The sequence below is a fragment of the Haliotis rubra genome, unplaced genomic scaffold (assembly GCF_003918875.1).
Source record: "Haliotis rubra isolate DU_JTF1 unplaced genomic scaffold, ASM391887v1 Scf90, whole genome shotgun sequence".
Lineage (NCBI taxonomy): Eukaryota > Metazoa > Mollusca > Gastropoda > Lepetellida > Haliotidae > Haliotis > Haliotis rubra.
Window position 1 is genome coordinate 130,706 of NW_025767635.1, and position 16,985 is coordinate 147,690.

General features: G+C 43.9%; 1 protein-coding gene across 1 annotated transcript in view; it reads left to right on the plus strand.

Moving 5' to 3' along the window:
- LOC124263943 (ankyrin repeat domain-containing protein 29-like) overlaps nt 1-16,654 on the plus strand; it is a 37,557-nt gene extending 20,903 nt beyond the window's left edge. The window contains exons 6-8 of the mRNA XM_046698669.1: nt 269-364; nt 1,621-1,719; nt 14,936-16,654. Of these exons, the coding sequence (XP_046554625.1) occupies nt 269-364; nt 1,621-1,719; nt 14,936-15,100 (360 nt within the window). The 3' untranslated portion in view covers nt 15,101-16,654. The remainder of the gene's footprint in view (nt 1-268; nt 365-1,620; nt 1,720-14,935) is intronic.
- Nucleotides 16,655-16,985: the final 331 nt, after the last annotated feature.

Genomic DNA, 16,985 nt, shown 5'->3' on the forward strand with positions numbered 1-16,985 from the left:
TGCGAACAAGCGTGCAGCACAATCTAGTTCATCAGCAATAACATATACTATAAACAGAGAGGGGCCCAGGACTGATCCCTGGGGAACCCCAGCTGTAGGAGATTTCATTAGCAGTAGGGGTCAAGGGTTTGTTAGAGGACTTACTAGGCAGAAGGGGTCCACTAGCAGGATTCAAAAGTTGTTACAAACTGCTATGTAATATAGCAAACATATGAGAAAATGTTGTGTGAGCCAGTGGATATATTGTTATACCAAATGTTTGTTGAAGGATGGAGCAACTCCTTTATTCAAGGCATGTCACAAGGGTCATCTGGAGGTCATTGATGAACTGCTCAAGCACAAGCCATGCTGCGGTCTTCTGCAGGTAATCTTCAATGGTTAAACTATGCTGTGGTCTACTTAACATAATGTTGTCAATCACAAGCCAGGCTTTTGTCTTCTTTATGTAATGGGGGCGGTTGAGTAGCTTTGTGGTTAAAGTGTTAGCTTTGGGTACAATGTGTGAAGCATTTTTCCCCGCTGTCATATTGCTGTCATATTGCTGGAATATTGCTAAAAAGTGGCGTAAAACTAAACTCACCCACTCACTCATTCTTTATATAATGTTGTTAAGCCATGCTTGTGGTCTACTTTACATAATGTAGCCAGGTCTGAGTTATTCTGTGGTCTACTTTACATAATGAAGCCAAGTCTGAGCTATTCTGTGGTCTACTTTACATAATGTAGCCAGGTCTGAGCTATTCTGTGGTCTACTTTACATAATGTAGCCAAGTCTGAGCTATTCTGTGGTCTACTTTACATAATGTAGCCAAGTCTGAGCTATTCTGTGGTCTACTTTACATAATGTAGCCAGGTCTGAGCTATTCTGTGGTCTACTTTACATAATGTAGCCAGGTCTGAGCTATTCTGTGGTCTACTTTACATAATGTAGCCAGGTCTGAGTTATTCTGTGGTCTACTTTACATAATGTAGCCAAGTCTGAGTTATTCTGTGGTCTACTGTACATAATGTGGCCAAGTCTGAGCTATTCTGTGGTCTACTTTACATAATGTAGCCAAGTCTGAGCTATTCTGTGGTCTACTTTACATAATGTGGCCAAGTCTGAGCTATTCTGTGGTCTACTTTACATAATGTAGCCAAGTCTGAGCTATTCTGTGGTCTACTTTACATAATGTAGCCAAGTCTGAGCTATTCTGTGGTCTACTTTACATAATGTAGCCAAGTCTGAGCTATTCTGTGGTCTACTTTACATAATGTAGCCAAGTCTGAGCTATTCTGTGGTCTACTTTACATAATGTAGCCAAGTCTGAGCTATTCTGTGGTCTACTTTACATAATGTAGCCAAGTCTGAGCTATTCTGTGGTCTACTTTACATAATGTAGCCAAGTCTGAGCTATTCTGTGGTCTACTTTACATAATGTAGCCAAGTCTGAGCTATTCTGTGGTCTACTTTACATAATGTAGCCAAGTATGAGCTATTCTGTGGTCTACTTTACATAATGTAGCCAAGTCTGAGCTATTCTGTGGTCTACTTTACATAATGTAGCCAAGGTACTTAGGTAATATGACTGCGCTGGGCAACCTTTTCTTTGGTTTCAAATGTAAAGGATATCATTTCAGAATGGAGAAACACCCCTCCATGCCGCCGCACTGTTTGGTCATTCCAAGGTCATCAAGTTACTGCTCTCAAGAGGGGTTGATCCCTATGTCAAGAACAAGGTGAGGTGCATTCTTCAAACAACAGTAGATGTATGTGCCTTTGGATTATCATGGGAACCATATATTACTGTGGCTAGCCAAATTTTGAAGACGAAAAAACGCAGCCTGTAGAAGGGGGTCAGCATATCTATGGGTAACACTTTCGTCAAACTTTGTTTTAGCTTACATTCTGCCATACTAATGCTTATACCTACCTGTTAAGCTACCACTGTAAGTTGAGTGGAAACGAGGTGTAAACACAAAACAAGCCCACCTGTGCAATTACCTCCTCTTCCCTGTCACCAATCTTTCCTGCGCTTCGTACCTGTAGGACGTGTGGAACAGAGCTCTATATTTTTTCTTTTTTTGAAGTGTTGATAGAGTTTGAGTAGTATAGTTTTTACTTACCTTTTTACTTGGTGTAAACATACTTGTTGCTTTGGTAACTTTTTTTCTGTGAACTTGAACACTTTTTGCACAATATCTTGTGAACATGTGTTGTTGGAATGAAGCATGGCTTCCACTTGTTTAAAATGTCAACAGAAACTTTCTAAGGCTGAGCCCCCCCACAGTAGTTGTCCGTCCTGCCATGTTCAATTGACCCGAAATGCATCATGTGTGATAAATTGTCCGAGGAGGATTTCTGTGCATATTTGAGAGCTATTGCTAAGTGGGAGGCTGATCGGCGTTATAAGGAGAAGCGTGCTTCATCTCGAGATCAGGCAAGGAGGCTGTCGTCATCAAAGATTTATTGTCCAGAGACAAAAGTTTGACTGAGCTGTCTCCAGCTGACTCTTCGCCATCTTGTGGCGGGTTCATCGTCTGTCAACCAACCGGAATCGGGGTCAAGAAGTGGGTTGTTGACTGCCGATTCAGGCGATATCAACTCAATTGGAAGTGATGATCATTACGATGTCCGACAGAGGGAACGTACAGCACCCGTGTTGAATGAAAATAATGACACGGTGGAATTGCGATCTACTTTTGATGCGATTCATTGCAATGAGGTTTCGTCGATACCTACTCCAGCAAAGAAAAATCTAGTGGGCGTGTCGACACACCCTCTCGTCCGGATCGTTATCGTGCGAGCAGTCATTCATCACGTTAGCGGGATACTTTTTGGAGCATTCGTTGGTCGATATGTACGAAAGGATCGATGCGGACGAACGGATCGTTACGACCCAACGGATTGACGGGACCATACTGAGCATTCATTATGACAACTATGATAGAACCGATACTGAGTCGTCTCGACAGTTTGGTTATTCTCGTCCGTCTCGGTATGATCGCCCTACTCGTTATGATTGTGACAGGTCACGGTCAGCTACTCCTTCACGTTATGGCCTGGGGCATTCTTACAAGGAGGATTACCCTTCTCCATGTTGTCATTCTCCTCATACTTACGGTAGTCGTTCTCCACGACGTCGACCTCCTATGGCGACTACTATTTCGTCCAGTGTGTACCCTGATGTCTCGCCAATTAGTCAGTTCCTCCCTCTCTTACTTTACTGGCTGACATCTTGACACAATTGCGTGCTGTGCTTTTTCCGTCTGTCGACCCTGTCGTTTAGCCAACTTCATCGTTCTCTATGGTGCCTAATGCGACTCCGTCTTCGCCATTGAATGTTACCTCCACCCCTACTCTGGTTCTGGTTTTCAGCTTGGTGATACCCCAGACTCCATTTTCCGCCGTCATCTTTTATGAAACTTCCTGCAGACATGAACTCGTCTTTTGCCTCAGCGTTACCATTTCATCTATTTGCTAAACCTGGGATGCGCCATAAGTTTTCCATCTATGGGATGGAATATACTGCTCCTGTCTCTAAAGATCTTGACTGGGCATTACTGTTTCCCACCACTACTTCATACCTGACTGAGGATAAACATTTAGAGTCTGTAGACACTGCAGCGTGGCATCAACTGTTACCATTGGCCATGGTTTCCACTGTGATGGATTGTCTCATTAAATTCTTCAAGGATAAGGATTCTCGGATGATGATCGGATGGCGATGGCCACATAAGTGGACTTCAGACGCACTAGCACACACTATTTATATCTCAGGGCAGGTCACTCAACTCCGACGACAAGGATTTCTCATGATCTCTAAGCTCCCAGAATGGCACACTAGGCCGCTTTTCCAGGAAAAATGGACTTCATCTCATTTAATCAATGGAGCCATTCCTTCAGTTTTGGACAAGAACGCACTGGAGAGCGAGAAACAATTGATTATATCGTCTACCCAGCGACCGGTACGTCACCAACCGGTGCACAACGTTCCCCAACAACGATACCGACATCCTCATGAGGGTTTTTCGAGCCAACCGATCGACAAGTCGCGACCGATGATCTGGTGGGGATAGAAGAAGAGCGTCCTTTTCCATGCTTAAACGGGGAGGCAAGGGCACACGGGGAGGAAAGTCTCTCTTACCAGAGAGAGATCCAGATCCTCCTCCAGTGGCTCAACCATAGGAAACATAACATATGTTATATTTGTGATGACACTTTCTTAGTAAAGTACAAATTCTAGTACTTTTTTGGGTTGACTCCCATCCGGGATTCGAACCCACAGAGTCAGGCACCAAATAACCAGCACACAAAGTCAGCCGCCTAACCCACTCATCCACGGCAACTTCCACTTCCTAATGGCATTGTGTAATCATCAGAAACATTATCGGTTTGGGGAGGATTCGGTTCTTTTCCCAGAGATGGGACGTTTTAAATGACCCATATGTTTAATGCTTTTTGAGGCTATGTGAGGAGATCCTACCTACAGTTAGTTCCTTGTATCCATCGTTGCCCTCGTTGCCCTGGCCATGTGAGGAGATTCTACCTACAGTTAGTTCCTTGTATCCATGGTTGCCCTGGCCATGTGAGGAGATTCTACCTACAGTTAGTTCCTTGTATCCATGGTTGCCCTGGCCATGTGAGGAGATTCTACCTACAGTTAGTTCCTTGTATCCATGGTTGTCCTGGCCATGTGAGGAGATTCTACCAACAGCAGTTAGTTCCTTGTATCCATGGTTGTCCTGGCCATGTGAGGAGATTCTACCTACAGCAGTTAGTTCCTTGTATCCATGGTTGCCCTGGCCATGTGAGGAGATTCTACCTACAGCAGTTAGTTCCTTGTATCCATGGTTGTCCTGGCCATGTGAGGAGATTCTACCAACAGCAGTTAGTTCCTTGTATCCATGGTTGTCCTGGCCATGTGAGGAGATTCTACCTACAGCAGTTAGTTCCTTGTATCCATGGTTGTCCTGGCCATGTGAGGAGATTCTACCAACAGCAGTTAGTTCCTTGTATCCATGGTTGTCCTGGCCATGTGAGAGATTCTACCTACCACACAGATTCTACCAACAGCAGTTAGTTCCTTGTATCCATGGTTGTCCTGGCTATGAGGAGATTCTACCTACACAGTTAGTTCCTTGTATCCATGGTTGCCCTGGCTATGTGAGGAGATTCTACCTACAGCAGTTAGTTCCTTGTATCCATGGTTGTCCTGGCCATGTGAGGAGATTCTACCTACAGCAGTTAGTTCCTTGTATCCATGGTTGCCCTGGCCATGTGAGGAGATTCTACCTACAGCAGTTAGTTCCTTGTATCCATGGTTGTCCTGGCCATGTGAGGAGATTCTACCTACAGCAGTTAGTTCCTTGTATCCATGGTTGCCCTGGCCATGTGAGGAGATTCTACCTACAGCAGTTAGTTCCTTGTATCCATGGTTGCCCTTGCCATGTGAGGAGATCCTACCTACAGCAGTTAGTTCCTTGTATCCATGGTTGTCCTGGCCATGTGAGGAGATTCTACCTACAGCAGTTAGTTCCTTGTATCCATGGTTGTCCTGGCCATGTGAGGAGATTCTACCAACAGCAGTTAGTTCCTTGTATCCATGGGCGCCCTGGCCATGTGAGGAGATTCTACCTACAGTTAGTTCCTTGTATCCATGGGTGCCCTGGCTATGTGAGGAGATTCTACCTACAGCAGTTAGTTCTTTGTATCCATGGTTGTCCTGGCCATGTGAGGAGATTCTACCAACAGCAGTTAGTTCCTTGTATCCATGGGTGCCCTGGCTATGTGAGGAGATTCTACCTACAGCAGTTAGTTCCTTGTATCCATGGTTGTCCTGGCCATGTGAGGAGATTCTACCAACAGCAGTTAGTTCCTTGTATCCATGGGTGTCCTGGCTATGTGAGGAGATTCTACCTACAGTTAGTTCCTTGTATCCATGGTTGTCCTGGCCATGTGAGGAGAGTCTACCAACAACAGTTAGTTCCTTGTATCCATGGTTGTCCTGGCCATGTGAGGAGATTCTACCAACAGCAGTTAGTTCCTTGTATCCATGGTTGCCCTGGCCATGTGAGGAGATTCTACCTACAGTTAGTTCCTTGTATCCATGGTTGTCCTGGCCATGTGAGGAGATTCTACCTACAGTTAGTTCCTTGTATCCATGGTTGTCCTGGCCATGTGAGGAGATTCTACCAACAGCAGTTAGTTCCTTGTATCCATGGTTGCCCTGGCCATGTGAGGAGATTCTACCTACACAGTTAGTTCCTTGTATCCATGGTTGTCCTGGCCATGTGAGGAGATTCTACCAACAGCAGTTAGTTCCTTGTATCCATGGTTGTCCTGGCCATGTGAGGAGATTCTACCTATAGTCAGTTCCTTGTATCCATGGTTGCCCTGGCCATGTGAGGAGATTCTACCTACAGCAGTTAGTTCCTTGTATCCATGGTTGTCCTGGCCATGTGAGGAGATCCTACCAACAGCAGTTAGTTCCTTGTATCCATGGTTGTCCTGGCCATGTGAGGAGATTCTACCTACAGCAGTTAGTTCCTTGTATCCATGGTTGTCCTGGCCATGTGAGGAGATTCTACCTACAGCAGTTAGTTCCTTGTATCCATGGTTGTCCTGGCCATGTGAGGAGATTCTACCTACAGCAGTTAGTTCCTTGTATCCATGGTTGTCCTGGCCATGTGAGGAGATTCTACCTACAGCAGTTAGTTCCTTGTATCCATGGTTGTCCTGGCCATGTGAGGAGATTCTACCTACAGCAGTTAGTTCCTTGTATCCATGGTTGTCCTGGCCATGTGAGGAGATTCTACCTACAGCAGTTAGTTCCTTGTATCCATGGTTGTCCTGGCCATGTGAGGAGATCCTGTTTACAGTCAGTTAGTTCCTTGTATCCATGGTTGTCCTGGCTATATGAGGAGATCCTACCTACATTCAAGTCCTTGTATCCATGGTTGTCCTTGCTATGTGAGGAGATCCTACCTACAGTTAGTTCCTTGTATCCATGGTTGTCCTGGCCATGTGAGGAGATTCTACCAACAGCAGTTAGTTCCTTGTATCCATGGTTGTCCTGGCTATATGAGGAGATCCTACCTACATTCAGGTCCTTGTATCCATGGTTGTCCTTGCTATGTGAGGAGATCCTACCTACAGTTAGTTCCTTGTATCCATGGTTGCCCTGGCTATGTGAGGAGATTCTACCTACAGCAGTTAGTTCCTTGTATCCATGGTTGTCCTGGCTATATGAGGAGATCCTACCTACAGTTAGTTCCTTGTATCCATGGTTGCCCTGGCTATGTGAGGAGATTCTACCTACAGCAGTTAGTTCCTTGTATCCATGGTTGCCCTGGCCATGTGAGGAGATTCTACCTACAGCAGTTACTTCCTTGTATCCATGGTTGCCCTGGCCATGTGAGGAGATTCTACCTACAGCAGTTAGTTCCTTGTATCCATGGTTGTCCTGGCCATGTGAGGAGATTCTACCTACAGCAGTTAGTTCCTTGTATCCATGGTTGCCCTTGCCATGTGAGGAGATCCTACCTACAGCAGTTAGTTCCTTGTATCCATGGTTGTCCTGGCCATGTGAGGAGATTCTACCTACAGCAGTTAGTTCCTTGTATCCATGGTTGTCCTGGCCATGTGAGGAGATTCTACCAACAGCAGTTAGTTCCTTGTATCCATGGGCGCCCTGGCTATGTGAGGAGATTCTACCTACAGTTAGTTCCTTGTATCCATGGGTGCCCTGGCTATGTGAGGAGATTCTACCTACAGCAGTTAGTTCTTTGTATCCATGGTTGTCCTGGCCATGTGAGGAGATTCAACCAACAGCAGTTAGTTCCTTGTATCCATGGGTGCCCTGACTATGTGAGGAGATTCTACCTACAGTTAGTTCCTTGTATCCATGGTTGTCCTGGCCATGTGAGGAGATTCTACCTACAGCAGTTAGTTCCTTGTATCCATGGTTGTCCTGGCCATGTGAGGAGATTCTACCTACAGCAGTTAGTTCCTTGTATCCATGGTTGTCCTGGCCATGTGAGGAGAGTCTACCAACAACAGTTAGTTCCTTGTATCCATGGTTGTCCTGGCCATGTGAGGAGATTCTACCTACAGTTAGTTCCTTGTATCCATGGTTGTCCTGGCCATGTGAGGAGATTCTACCAACAGCAGTTAGTTCTTTGTATCCATGGTTGCCCTGGCCATGTGAGGAGATTCTACCTACAGTTAGTTCCTTGTATCCATGGTTGTCCTGGCCATGTGAGGAGATTCTACCAACAGCAGTTAGTTCCTTGTATCCATGGTTGTCCTGGCCATGTGAGGAGATTCTACCTATAGTCAGTTCCTTGTATCCATGGTTGCCCTGGCCATGTGAGGAGATTCTACCTACAGCAGTTAGTTCCTTGTATCCATGGTTGTCCTGGCCATGTGAGGAGATCCTACCAACAGCAGTTAGTTCCTTGTATCCATGGTTGTCCTGGCCATGTGAGGAGATTCTACCTACAGCAGTTAGTTCCTTGTATCCATGGTTGTCCTGGCTATATGAGGAGATCCTACCTACATTCAGGTCCTTGTATCCATGGTTGTCCTTGCTATGTGAGGAGATCCTACCTACAGTTAGTTCCTTGTATCCATGGTTGTCCTGGCCATGTGAGGAGATTCTACCAACAGCAGTTAGTTCCTTGTATCCATGGTTGCCCTGGCCATGTGAGGAGATTCTACCTACAGTTAGTTCCTTGTATCCATGGTTGTCCTGGCCATGTGAGGAGATTCTACCAACAGCAGTTAGTTCCTTGTATCCATGTTTGTCCTGGCCATGTGAGGAGATTCTACCTATAGTCAGTTCCTTGTATCCATGGTTGCCCTGGCCATGTGAGGAGATTCTACCTACAGCAGTTAGTTCCTTGTATCCATGGTTGTCCTGGCCATGTGAGGAGATCCTACCAACAGCAGTTAGTTCCTTGTATCCATGGTTGTCCTGGCCATGTGAGGAGATTCTACCTACAGCAGTTAGTTCCTTGTATCCATGGTTGCCCTGGCCATGTGAGGAGATTCTACCTACAGCAGTTAGTTCCTTGTATCCATGGTTGTCCTGGCCATGTGAGGAGATTCTACCAACAGCAGTTAGTTCCTTGTATCCATGGTTGTCCTGGCCATGTGAGGAGATTCTACCTACAGCAGTTAGTTCCTTGTATCCATGGTTGTCCTGGCCATGTGAGGAGATTCTACCAACAGCAGTTAGTTCCTTGTATCCATGGTTGTCCTGGCTATATGAGGAGATCCTACCTACAGTTAGTTCCTTGTATCCATGGTTGCCCTGGCTATGTGAGGAGATTCTACCTACAGTTAGTTCCTTGTATCCATGGGTGCCCTGGCTATGTGAGGAGATTCTACCTACAGCAGTTAGTTCTTTGTATCCATGGTTGTCCTGGCCAGATGAGGAGATTCTACCAACAGCAGTTACTTCCTTGTATCCATGGGTGCCCTGGCTATGTGAGGAGATTCTACCTACAGCAGTTAGTTCCTTGTATCCATGGTTGTCCTGGCTATGTGAGGAGATTCTACCTACAGTTAGTTCCTTGTATCCATGGTTGTCCTGGCCATGTGAGGAGATTCTACCTACAGCAGTTAGTTCCTTGTATCCATGGTTGTCCTGGCCATGTGAGGAGATTCTACCTACAGCAGTTAGTTCCTTGTATCCATGGTTGTCCTGGCCATGTGAGGAGAGTCTACCAACAGCAGTTAGTTCCTTGTATCCATTGTTGTCCTGGCCATGTGAGGAGATTCTACCTACAGTTAGTTCCTTGTATCCATGGTTGTCCTGGCCATGTGAGGAGATTCTACCTACAGTTAGTTCCTTGCATCCATGGTTGTCCTGGCCATGTGAGGAGATCCTACCTACAGCAGTTAGTTCCTTGTATCCATGGTTGCCCTGGCCATGTGAGGAGATTCTACCTACAGTTAGTTCCTTGTATCCATGGTTGTCCTGGCCATGTGAGGAGATTCTACCAACAGCAGTTAGTTCTTTGTATCCATGGTTGCCCTGGCCATGTGAGGAGATTCTACCTACAGTTAGTTCCTTGTATCCATGGTTGTCCTGGCCATGTGAGGAGATTCTACCAACAGCAGTTAGTTCCTTGTATCCATGGTTGTCCTGGCCATGTGAGGAGATTCTACCTATAGTCAGTTCCTTGTATCCATGGTTGCCCTGGCCATGTGAGGAGATTCTACCTACAGCAGTTAGTTCCTTGTATCCATGGTTGATCCTACCAACAGCTAGTTCCTTGTATCCATGGTTGAGGAGATTCTACCTACAGCAGTTAGTTCCTTGTATCCATGGTTGTCCTGGCTATATGAGGAGATCCTACCTACATTCAGGTCCTTGTATCCATGGTTGTCCTTGCTATGTGAGGAGATCCTACCTACAGTTAGTTCCTTGTATCCATGGTTGTCCTGGCCATGTGAGGAGATTCTACCAACAGCAGTTAGTTCCTTGTATCCATGGTTGCCCTGGCCATGTGAGGAGATTCTACCTACAGTTAGTTCCTTGTATCCATGGTTGTCCTGGCCATGTGAGGAGATTCTACCAACAGCAGTTAGTTCCTTGTATCCATGTTTGTCCTGGCCATGTGAGGAGATTCTACCTATAGTCAGTTCCTTGTATCCATGGTTGCCCTGGCCATGTGAGGAGATTCTACCTACAGCAGTTAGTTCCTTGTATCCATGGTTGTCCTGGCCATGTGAGGAGATCCTACCAACAGCAGTTAGTTCCTTGTATCCATGGTTGTCCTGGCCATGTGAGGAGATTCTACCTACAGCAGTTAGTTCCTTGTATCCATGGTTGCCCTGGCCATGTGAGGAGATTCTACCTACATCAGTTAGTTCCTTGTATCCATGGTTGTCCTGGCCATGTGAGGAGATTCTACCAACAGCAGTTAGTTCCTTGTATCCATGGTTGTCCTGGCCATGTGAGGAGATTCTACCTACAGCAGTTAGTTCCTTGTATCCATGGTTGTCCTGGCCATGTGAGGAGATTCTACCAACAGCAGTTAGTTCCTTGTATCCATGGTTGTCCTGGCTATATGAGGAGATCCTACCTACAGTTAGTTCCTTGTATCCATGGTTGCCCTGGCTATGTGAGGAGATTCTACCTACAGTTAGTTCCTTGTATCCATGGGTGCCCTGGCTATGTGAGGAGATTCTACCTACAGCAGTTAGTTCTTTGTATCCATGGTTGTCCTGGCCAGATGAGGAGATTCTACCAACAGCAGTTACTTCCTTGTATCCATGGGTGCCCTGGCTATGTGAGGAGATTCTACCTACAGCAGTTAGTTCCTTGTATCCATGGTTGTCCTGGCTATGTGAGGAGATTCTACCTACAGTTAGTTCCTTGTATCCATGGTTGTCCTGGCCATGTGAGGAGATTCTACCTACAGCAGTTAGTTCCTTGTATCCATGGTTGTCCTGGCCATGTGAGGAGATTCTACCTACAGCAGTTAGTTCCTTGTATCCATGGTTGTCCTGGCCATGTGAGGAGAGTCTACCAACAGCAGTTAGTTCCTTGTATCCATGGTTGTCCTGGCCATGTGAGGAGATTCTACCTACAGTTAGTTCCTTGTATCCATGGTTGTCCTGGCCATGTGAGGAGATTCTACCTACAGTTAGTTCCTTGCATCCATGGTTGTCCTGGCCATGTGAGGAGATCCTACCTACAGCAGTTAGTTCCTTGTATCCATGGTTGCCCTGGCCATGTGAGGAGATTCTACCAACAGCAGTTAGTTCCTTGTATCCATGGTTGTCCTGGCTATATGAGGAGATCCTACCTACATTCAGGTCCTTGTATCCATGGTTGTCCTGGCCATGTGAGGAGATTCTACCTACAGCAGTTAGTTCCTTGTATCCATGGTTGTCCTGGCCATGTGAGGGAGATTCTGGCCAGTTAGTTCCTTGTATCCATGGTTGAGATGTGAGGAGATTCTACCTACAGTCAGTTCCTTGTATCCATGGTTGTCCTGGCCATGTGAGGAGATTCTACCTACAGCAGTTAGTTCCTTGTATCCATGGTTGTCCTGGCCATGTGAGGAGATTCTACCTACAGTCAGTTCCTTGTATCCATGGTTGTCCTGGCTATATGAGGAGATCCTACCTACATTCAGGTCCTTGTATCCATGGTTGTCCTTGCTATGTGAGGAGATCCTACCTACAGTTAGTTCCTTGTATCCATGGTTGTCCTGGCCATGTGAGGAGATTCTACCAACAGCAGTTAGTTCCTTGTATCCATGGTTGTCCTGGCCATGTGAGGAGATTCTACCTACAGTCAGTTCCTTGTATCCATGGTTGTCCTGGCCATGTGAGGAGATTCTACCTACAGCAGTTAGTTCCTTGAATCCATGGTTGTCCTGGCCATGTGAGGAGATTCTACCTACAGTCAGTTCCTTGTATCCATGGTTGTCCTGGCCATGTGAGGAGATCCTACCTACAGTTAGTTCCTTGTATCCATGGTTGTCCTGGCCATGTGAGGAGATCCTACCTACAGTTAGTTCCTTGTATCCATGGTTGTCCTGGCCATGTGAGGAGATTCTACCTACAGTCAGTTCCTTGTATCCATGGTTGTCCTGGCCATGTGAGGAGATCCTACCTACAGTGGTTTTTTTTGTTCCCTGCTTGTGGTGGTAGTGTTAGGAGATTCTAATTCAGTGGTTTGTTTCATTATATACCCAGTGTATTGTTCTGATTGTTTACAGGAACGTTATGTACTCTGTGTATTGTTCTGATTGTTTACAGGAACGTTATGTACTCAGTGTATTGTTCTGATTGTTTACAGGAACGTTATGTACTCAGTGTATTGTTCTGATTGTTTACAGGAACGTTATGTACTCAGTGTATTGTTCTGATTGTTTACAGGAACGTTATGTACTCAGTGTATTGTTCTGATTGTTTACAGGAACGTTATGTACTCAGTGTATTGTTCTGATTGTTTACAGGAACGTTATGTACTCAGTGTATTGTTCTGATTGTTTACAGGAACGTTATGTACTCAGTGTATTGTTCTGATTGTTTACAGAAACGTTATGTACTCAGTGTATTGTTCTGATTGTTTACAGGAACGTTATGTACTCAGTGTATTGTTCTGATTGTTTACAGGAACGTTATGTACTCAGTGTATTGTTCTGATTGTTTACAGGAACGTTATGTACTCAGTGTATTGTTCTGATTGTTTACAGGAGCGTTATGTACTAAGTGTATTGTTCTGATTGTTTACAGGAACGTTATGTACTAAGTGTATTGTTCTGATTGTTTACAGGAACGCAATGTACTCAGTGTATTGTTCTGATTGTTTACAGGAAGCGTTATGTACTAAGTGTATTGTTCTGATTGTTTACAGGAACGTAATGTACTCAGTGTATTGTTCTGAAAGATTTACAGGAACGTTATGTACTCAGTTATTTGTTCTGATTGTTTTACAGGAACGTTATGTACTTAAGTGTATTGTTCTGATTGTTTACAGGAACGCGATTATGTACTCTGTGTATTGTTCTGATTGTTTACAGGAACGTTATTATACTAAGTGTATTGTTCTGATTGTTTACAGGAACGTTATGTACTCAGTGTATTGTTCTGATTGTTTAGAAGAACGTTATGTACTAAGTGTATTGTTCTGATTGTTTACAGGAAGCGTTATGTACTAAGTGTATTGTTCTGATTGTTTACAGGAACTAAATATGTATTCTGTGTATTGTTCTGATTGTTTACAGGAACGTTATGTAAAGTGTATTGTTCTGATTGTTTACAGGAACGTTATGTACTCTAAGTGTATTGTTCTGATTGTTTACAGGAACGTTATGTACTAAGTGTATTGTTCTGATTGTTTACAGGAACGTTATGTACTAAGTGTATTGTTCTGATTGTTTACAGGAACGTTATGTACTCTGTGTATTGTTCTGATTGTTTACAGGAACGCTATGTACTCAGTGTATTGTTCTGATTGTTTACAGGAACGCTATGTACTCAGTGTATTGTTCTGATTGTTTACAGGAACGCTATGTACTCAGTGTATTGTTCTGATTGTTTACAGGAACGCTATGTACTAAGTGTATTGTTCTGATTGTTTACAGGAACGTTATGTACTCAGTGTATTGTTCTGATTGTTTACAGGAACGTTATGTACTCAGTGTATTGTTCTGATTGTTTACAGGAACGTTATGTACTCAGTGTATTGTTCTGATTGTTTACAGGAACGTTATGTACTAAGTGTATTGTTCTGATTGTTTACAGGAACGTTATGTACTCAGTGTATTGTTCTGATTGTTTACAGGAACGTTATGTACTCAGTGTATTGTTCTGATTGTTTACAGGAACGTTATGTACTCAGTGTATTGTTCTGATTGTTTACAGGAACGTTATGTACTCAGTGTATTGTTCTGATTGTTTACAGGAACGTTATGTACTCAGTGTATTGTTCTGATTGTTTACAGGAGCGTTATGTACTCAGTGTATTGTTCTGATTGTTTACAGGAGCGTTATGTACTCAGTGTATTGTTCTGATTGTTTACAGGAACGTTATGTACTCAGTGTATTGTTCTGATTGTTTCAGGAACGTTATGTACTCAGTGTATTGTTCTGATTGTTTACAGGAGCGTTATGTACTCAGTGTATTGTTCTGATTGTTTACAGGAGCGTTATGTACTCAGTGTATTGTTCTGATTGTGTTTACAGGAACGTTATGTACTCAGTGTATTGTTCTGATTGTTTACAGGAACGTTATGTACTCAGTGTATTGTTCTGATTGTTTACAGGAACGTTATGTACTCTGTGTATTGTTCTGATTGTTTACAGGAACGTTATGTACTCTGTGTATTGTTCTGATTGTTTACAGGAACGTTATGTACTCAGTGTATTGTTCTGATTGTTTACAGGAACGTTATGTACTCAGTGTATTGTTCTGATTGTTTACAGGAGGGTCAGACAGCATCTGAGCTTGCCAAGGAGGCCGGTTATGAGTACATTGCCAAGGTTATAGACAGTATGACTTCCTCCACAGCCATCACCAACAATGGGACAGCTGACATCATGGATGACTCACATTCAAACAGCGATGTAGCTGTCACACTCCAGATGTAGCATCATGTCAGACCAGATAAAACCGTTGCAGACTGTTGTGAACAAATTATAGCCCGACTTGTCTCAAGCTGCTTACTTGAACTTGACCTTGTTCTAATGTCCAACCAGACCAGTCTGCTGCTTTGTGTAGTGTACACATGAACATGTACTCACGACTCTGCCAGAACAGAAACCTACGCACAGTTGAAGAAGTCTGTAAGTGGAAGCTTGGTGGGCATCTTGTTGCTCCATCCCTGTTCTAGACAAACACAAATATTACTTTGAGGATGTTTGTCAGACTTGCTGTGAAATATGAACTACTGATAATGTTTGTGAGTACATGTATTTCCCATATCCTGAATGGTGAATACTTTGAACACCAGTGGAAAGTTGTTTATTCAATGTTCAGCCGGAGTGAAGCACAACTGTATCACTACTGTAGAGATTCCCGGACACTGGCAGGCATCACCCAGACTGGGCAGCAGCTTGTTCTTCTATTGAAGGAGGAAAGACATTGGCTCACAAAGAAGACTGAGCAGAACGTAACAAATGCTGATATGAACTACATGTGCTATTTATAAACATTATACATTAAATTTTAAATTTCTTTTCTTACTGTGCCAGTTAAGTTTCCTGTTAACTTAACTGTTAATATATTTTCACCTAATGTTCAAAATCCCAGATCTGAATATATTTCTACAGAGAGAATGTTTTCTGTTACCTGCGTTGTTCCAGATTTCGGGTTATTCTTCTTTCTTTATTTAATGAGTCATAGAAGTTACCATGACACCATGACTGATGCTATCTTGAGTACCTGTGTTATGTTACGACAATAGTATCTCATGCCATCTTTTAAATATCATGTTGTGCTTGTGAGTTGTTCAAAGAGGGATTGTTTTAAACTTTTTTTTACATTGTCTATGATTTTTTAGTAAGATTCGCTGGTGGGAACACATGTTGGAATATAGATACTGAAGAAGACTTGGTGGTGCTGTAAGGTACAGTTCTACAGCTCTTCATGCAGCTGCGCAGTGGGGTAGCCTAATGGTTAAAAAGTCCACTTGTCACGCGAAGACCTGGGTTCGATTCCCCTCATGGGTACAATGTGTGAAGCCCATTTCTGGTGTCCCCCGCCGTGATGTTGCTGGAAAATTGCAAAAGCGGTGTAAAACTAAAGTTACTCACTCACTCTTCACACAGCAGTCAGTCTCACACCAGCAGTTCTCTATCACTATGGTTCCAGCTAATAGTTTATTATGTTCATCAGAAGTGAAATCAAACTTTCTCCATGCTTGATTAATATATTCTTCAGAAATATCCTAGATGCTTCTCTAATGCTGTCTGTTCTCATTCTGCCAGATTCTCCCACATCAGGGTTGCTACATCATGGAGTATTGTGATCATTTCTTTTGTGAGAGTTGTGTCCCTTTTTAGGATGTGAATGGATAATTTTCTTATTGTCATATGAAAGGTATCTTTTTGTCAAATCAGAGTCTTGCCAAGATTATTGTTGTCATGAGTCATAATAGGATTAAGCATATGTAAATTAATAAAAACAGTATGTATGATTTATTTTACATATGAATTTTCTCAACCAAAAGGATTTTGTCCATAATCTAAGTTTACTTGATGGAAATCACTGCTTCGGTGATGAGAAAGGGTGCAGGTGACAAGACGGTGTTGCAGGTGATGAGAGAGGGGTGCAGGTGATGAGACTGTGTTGGAGGTGATGAGAGAGGGGTGCAGGTGATGAGACTGTGTTGGAGGTGATGAGAGAGGGGTGCAGGTGACAAGACGATGTTAGAGGTGATGAGAGAGCCGAGCAGGTGGGGTGCAGGTGATGAGACTGTGTTGGAGGTGATGAGAGAGGGGTGCCCTGATGAGTCAGAGTAGACTACCCCCAACA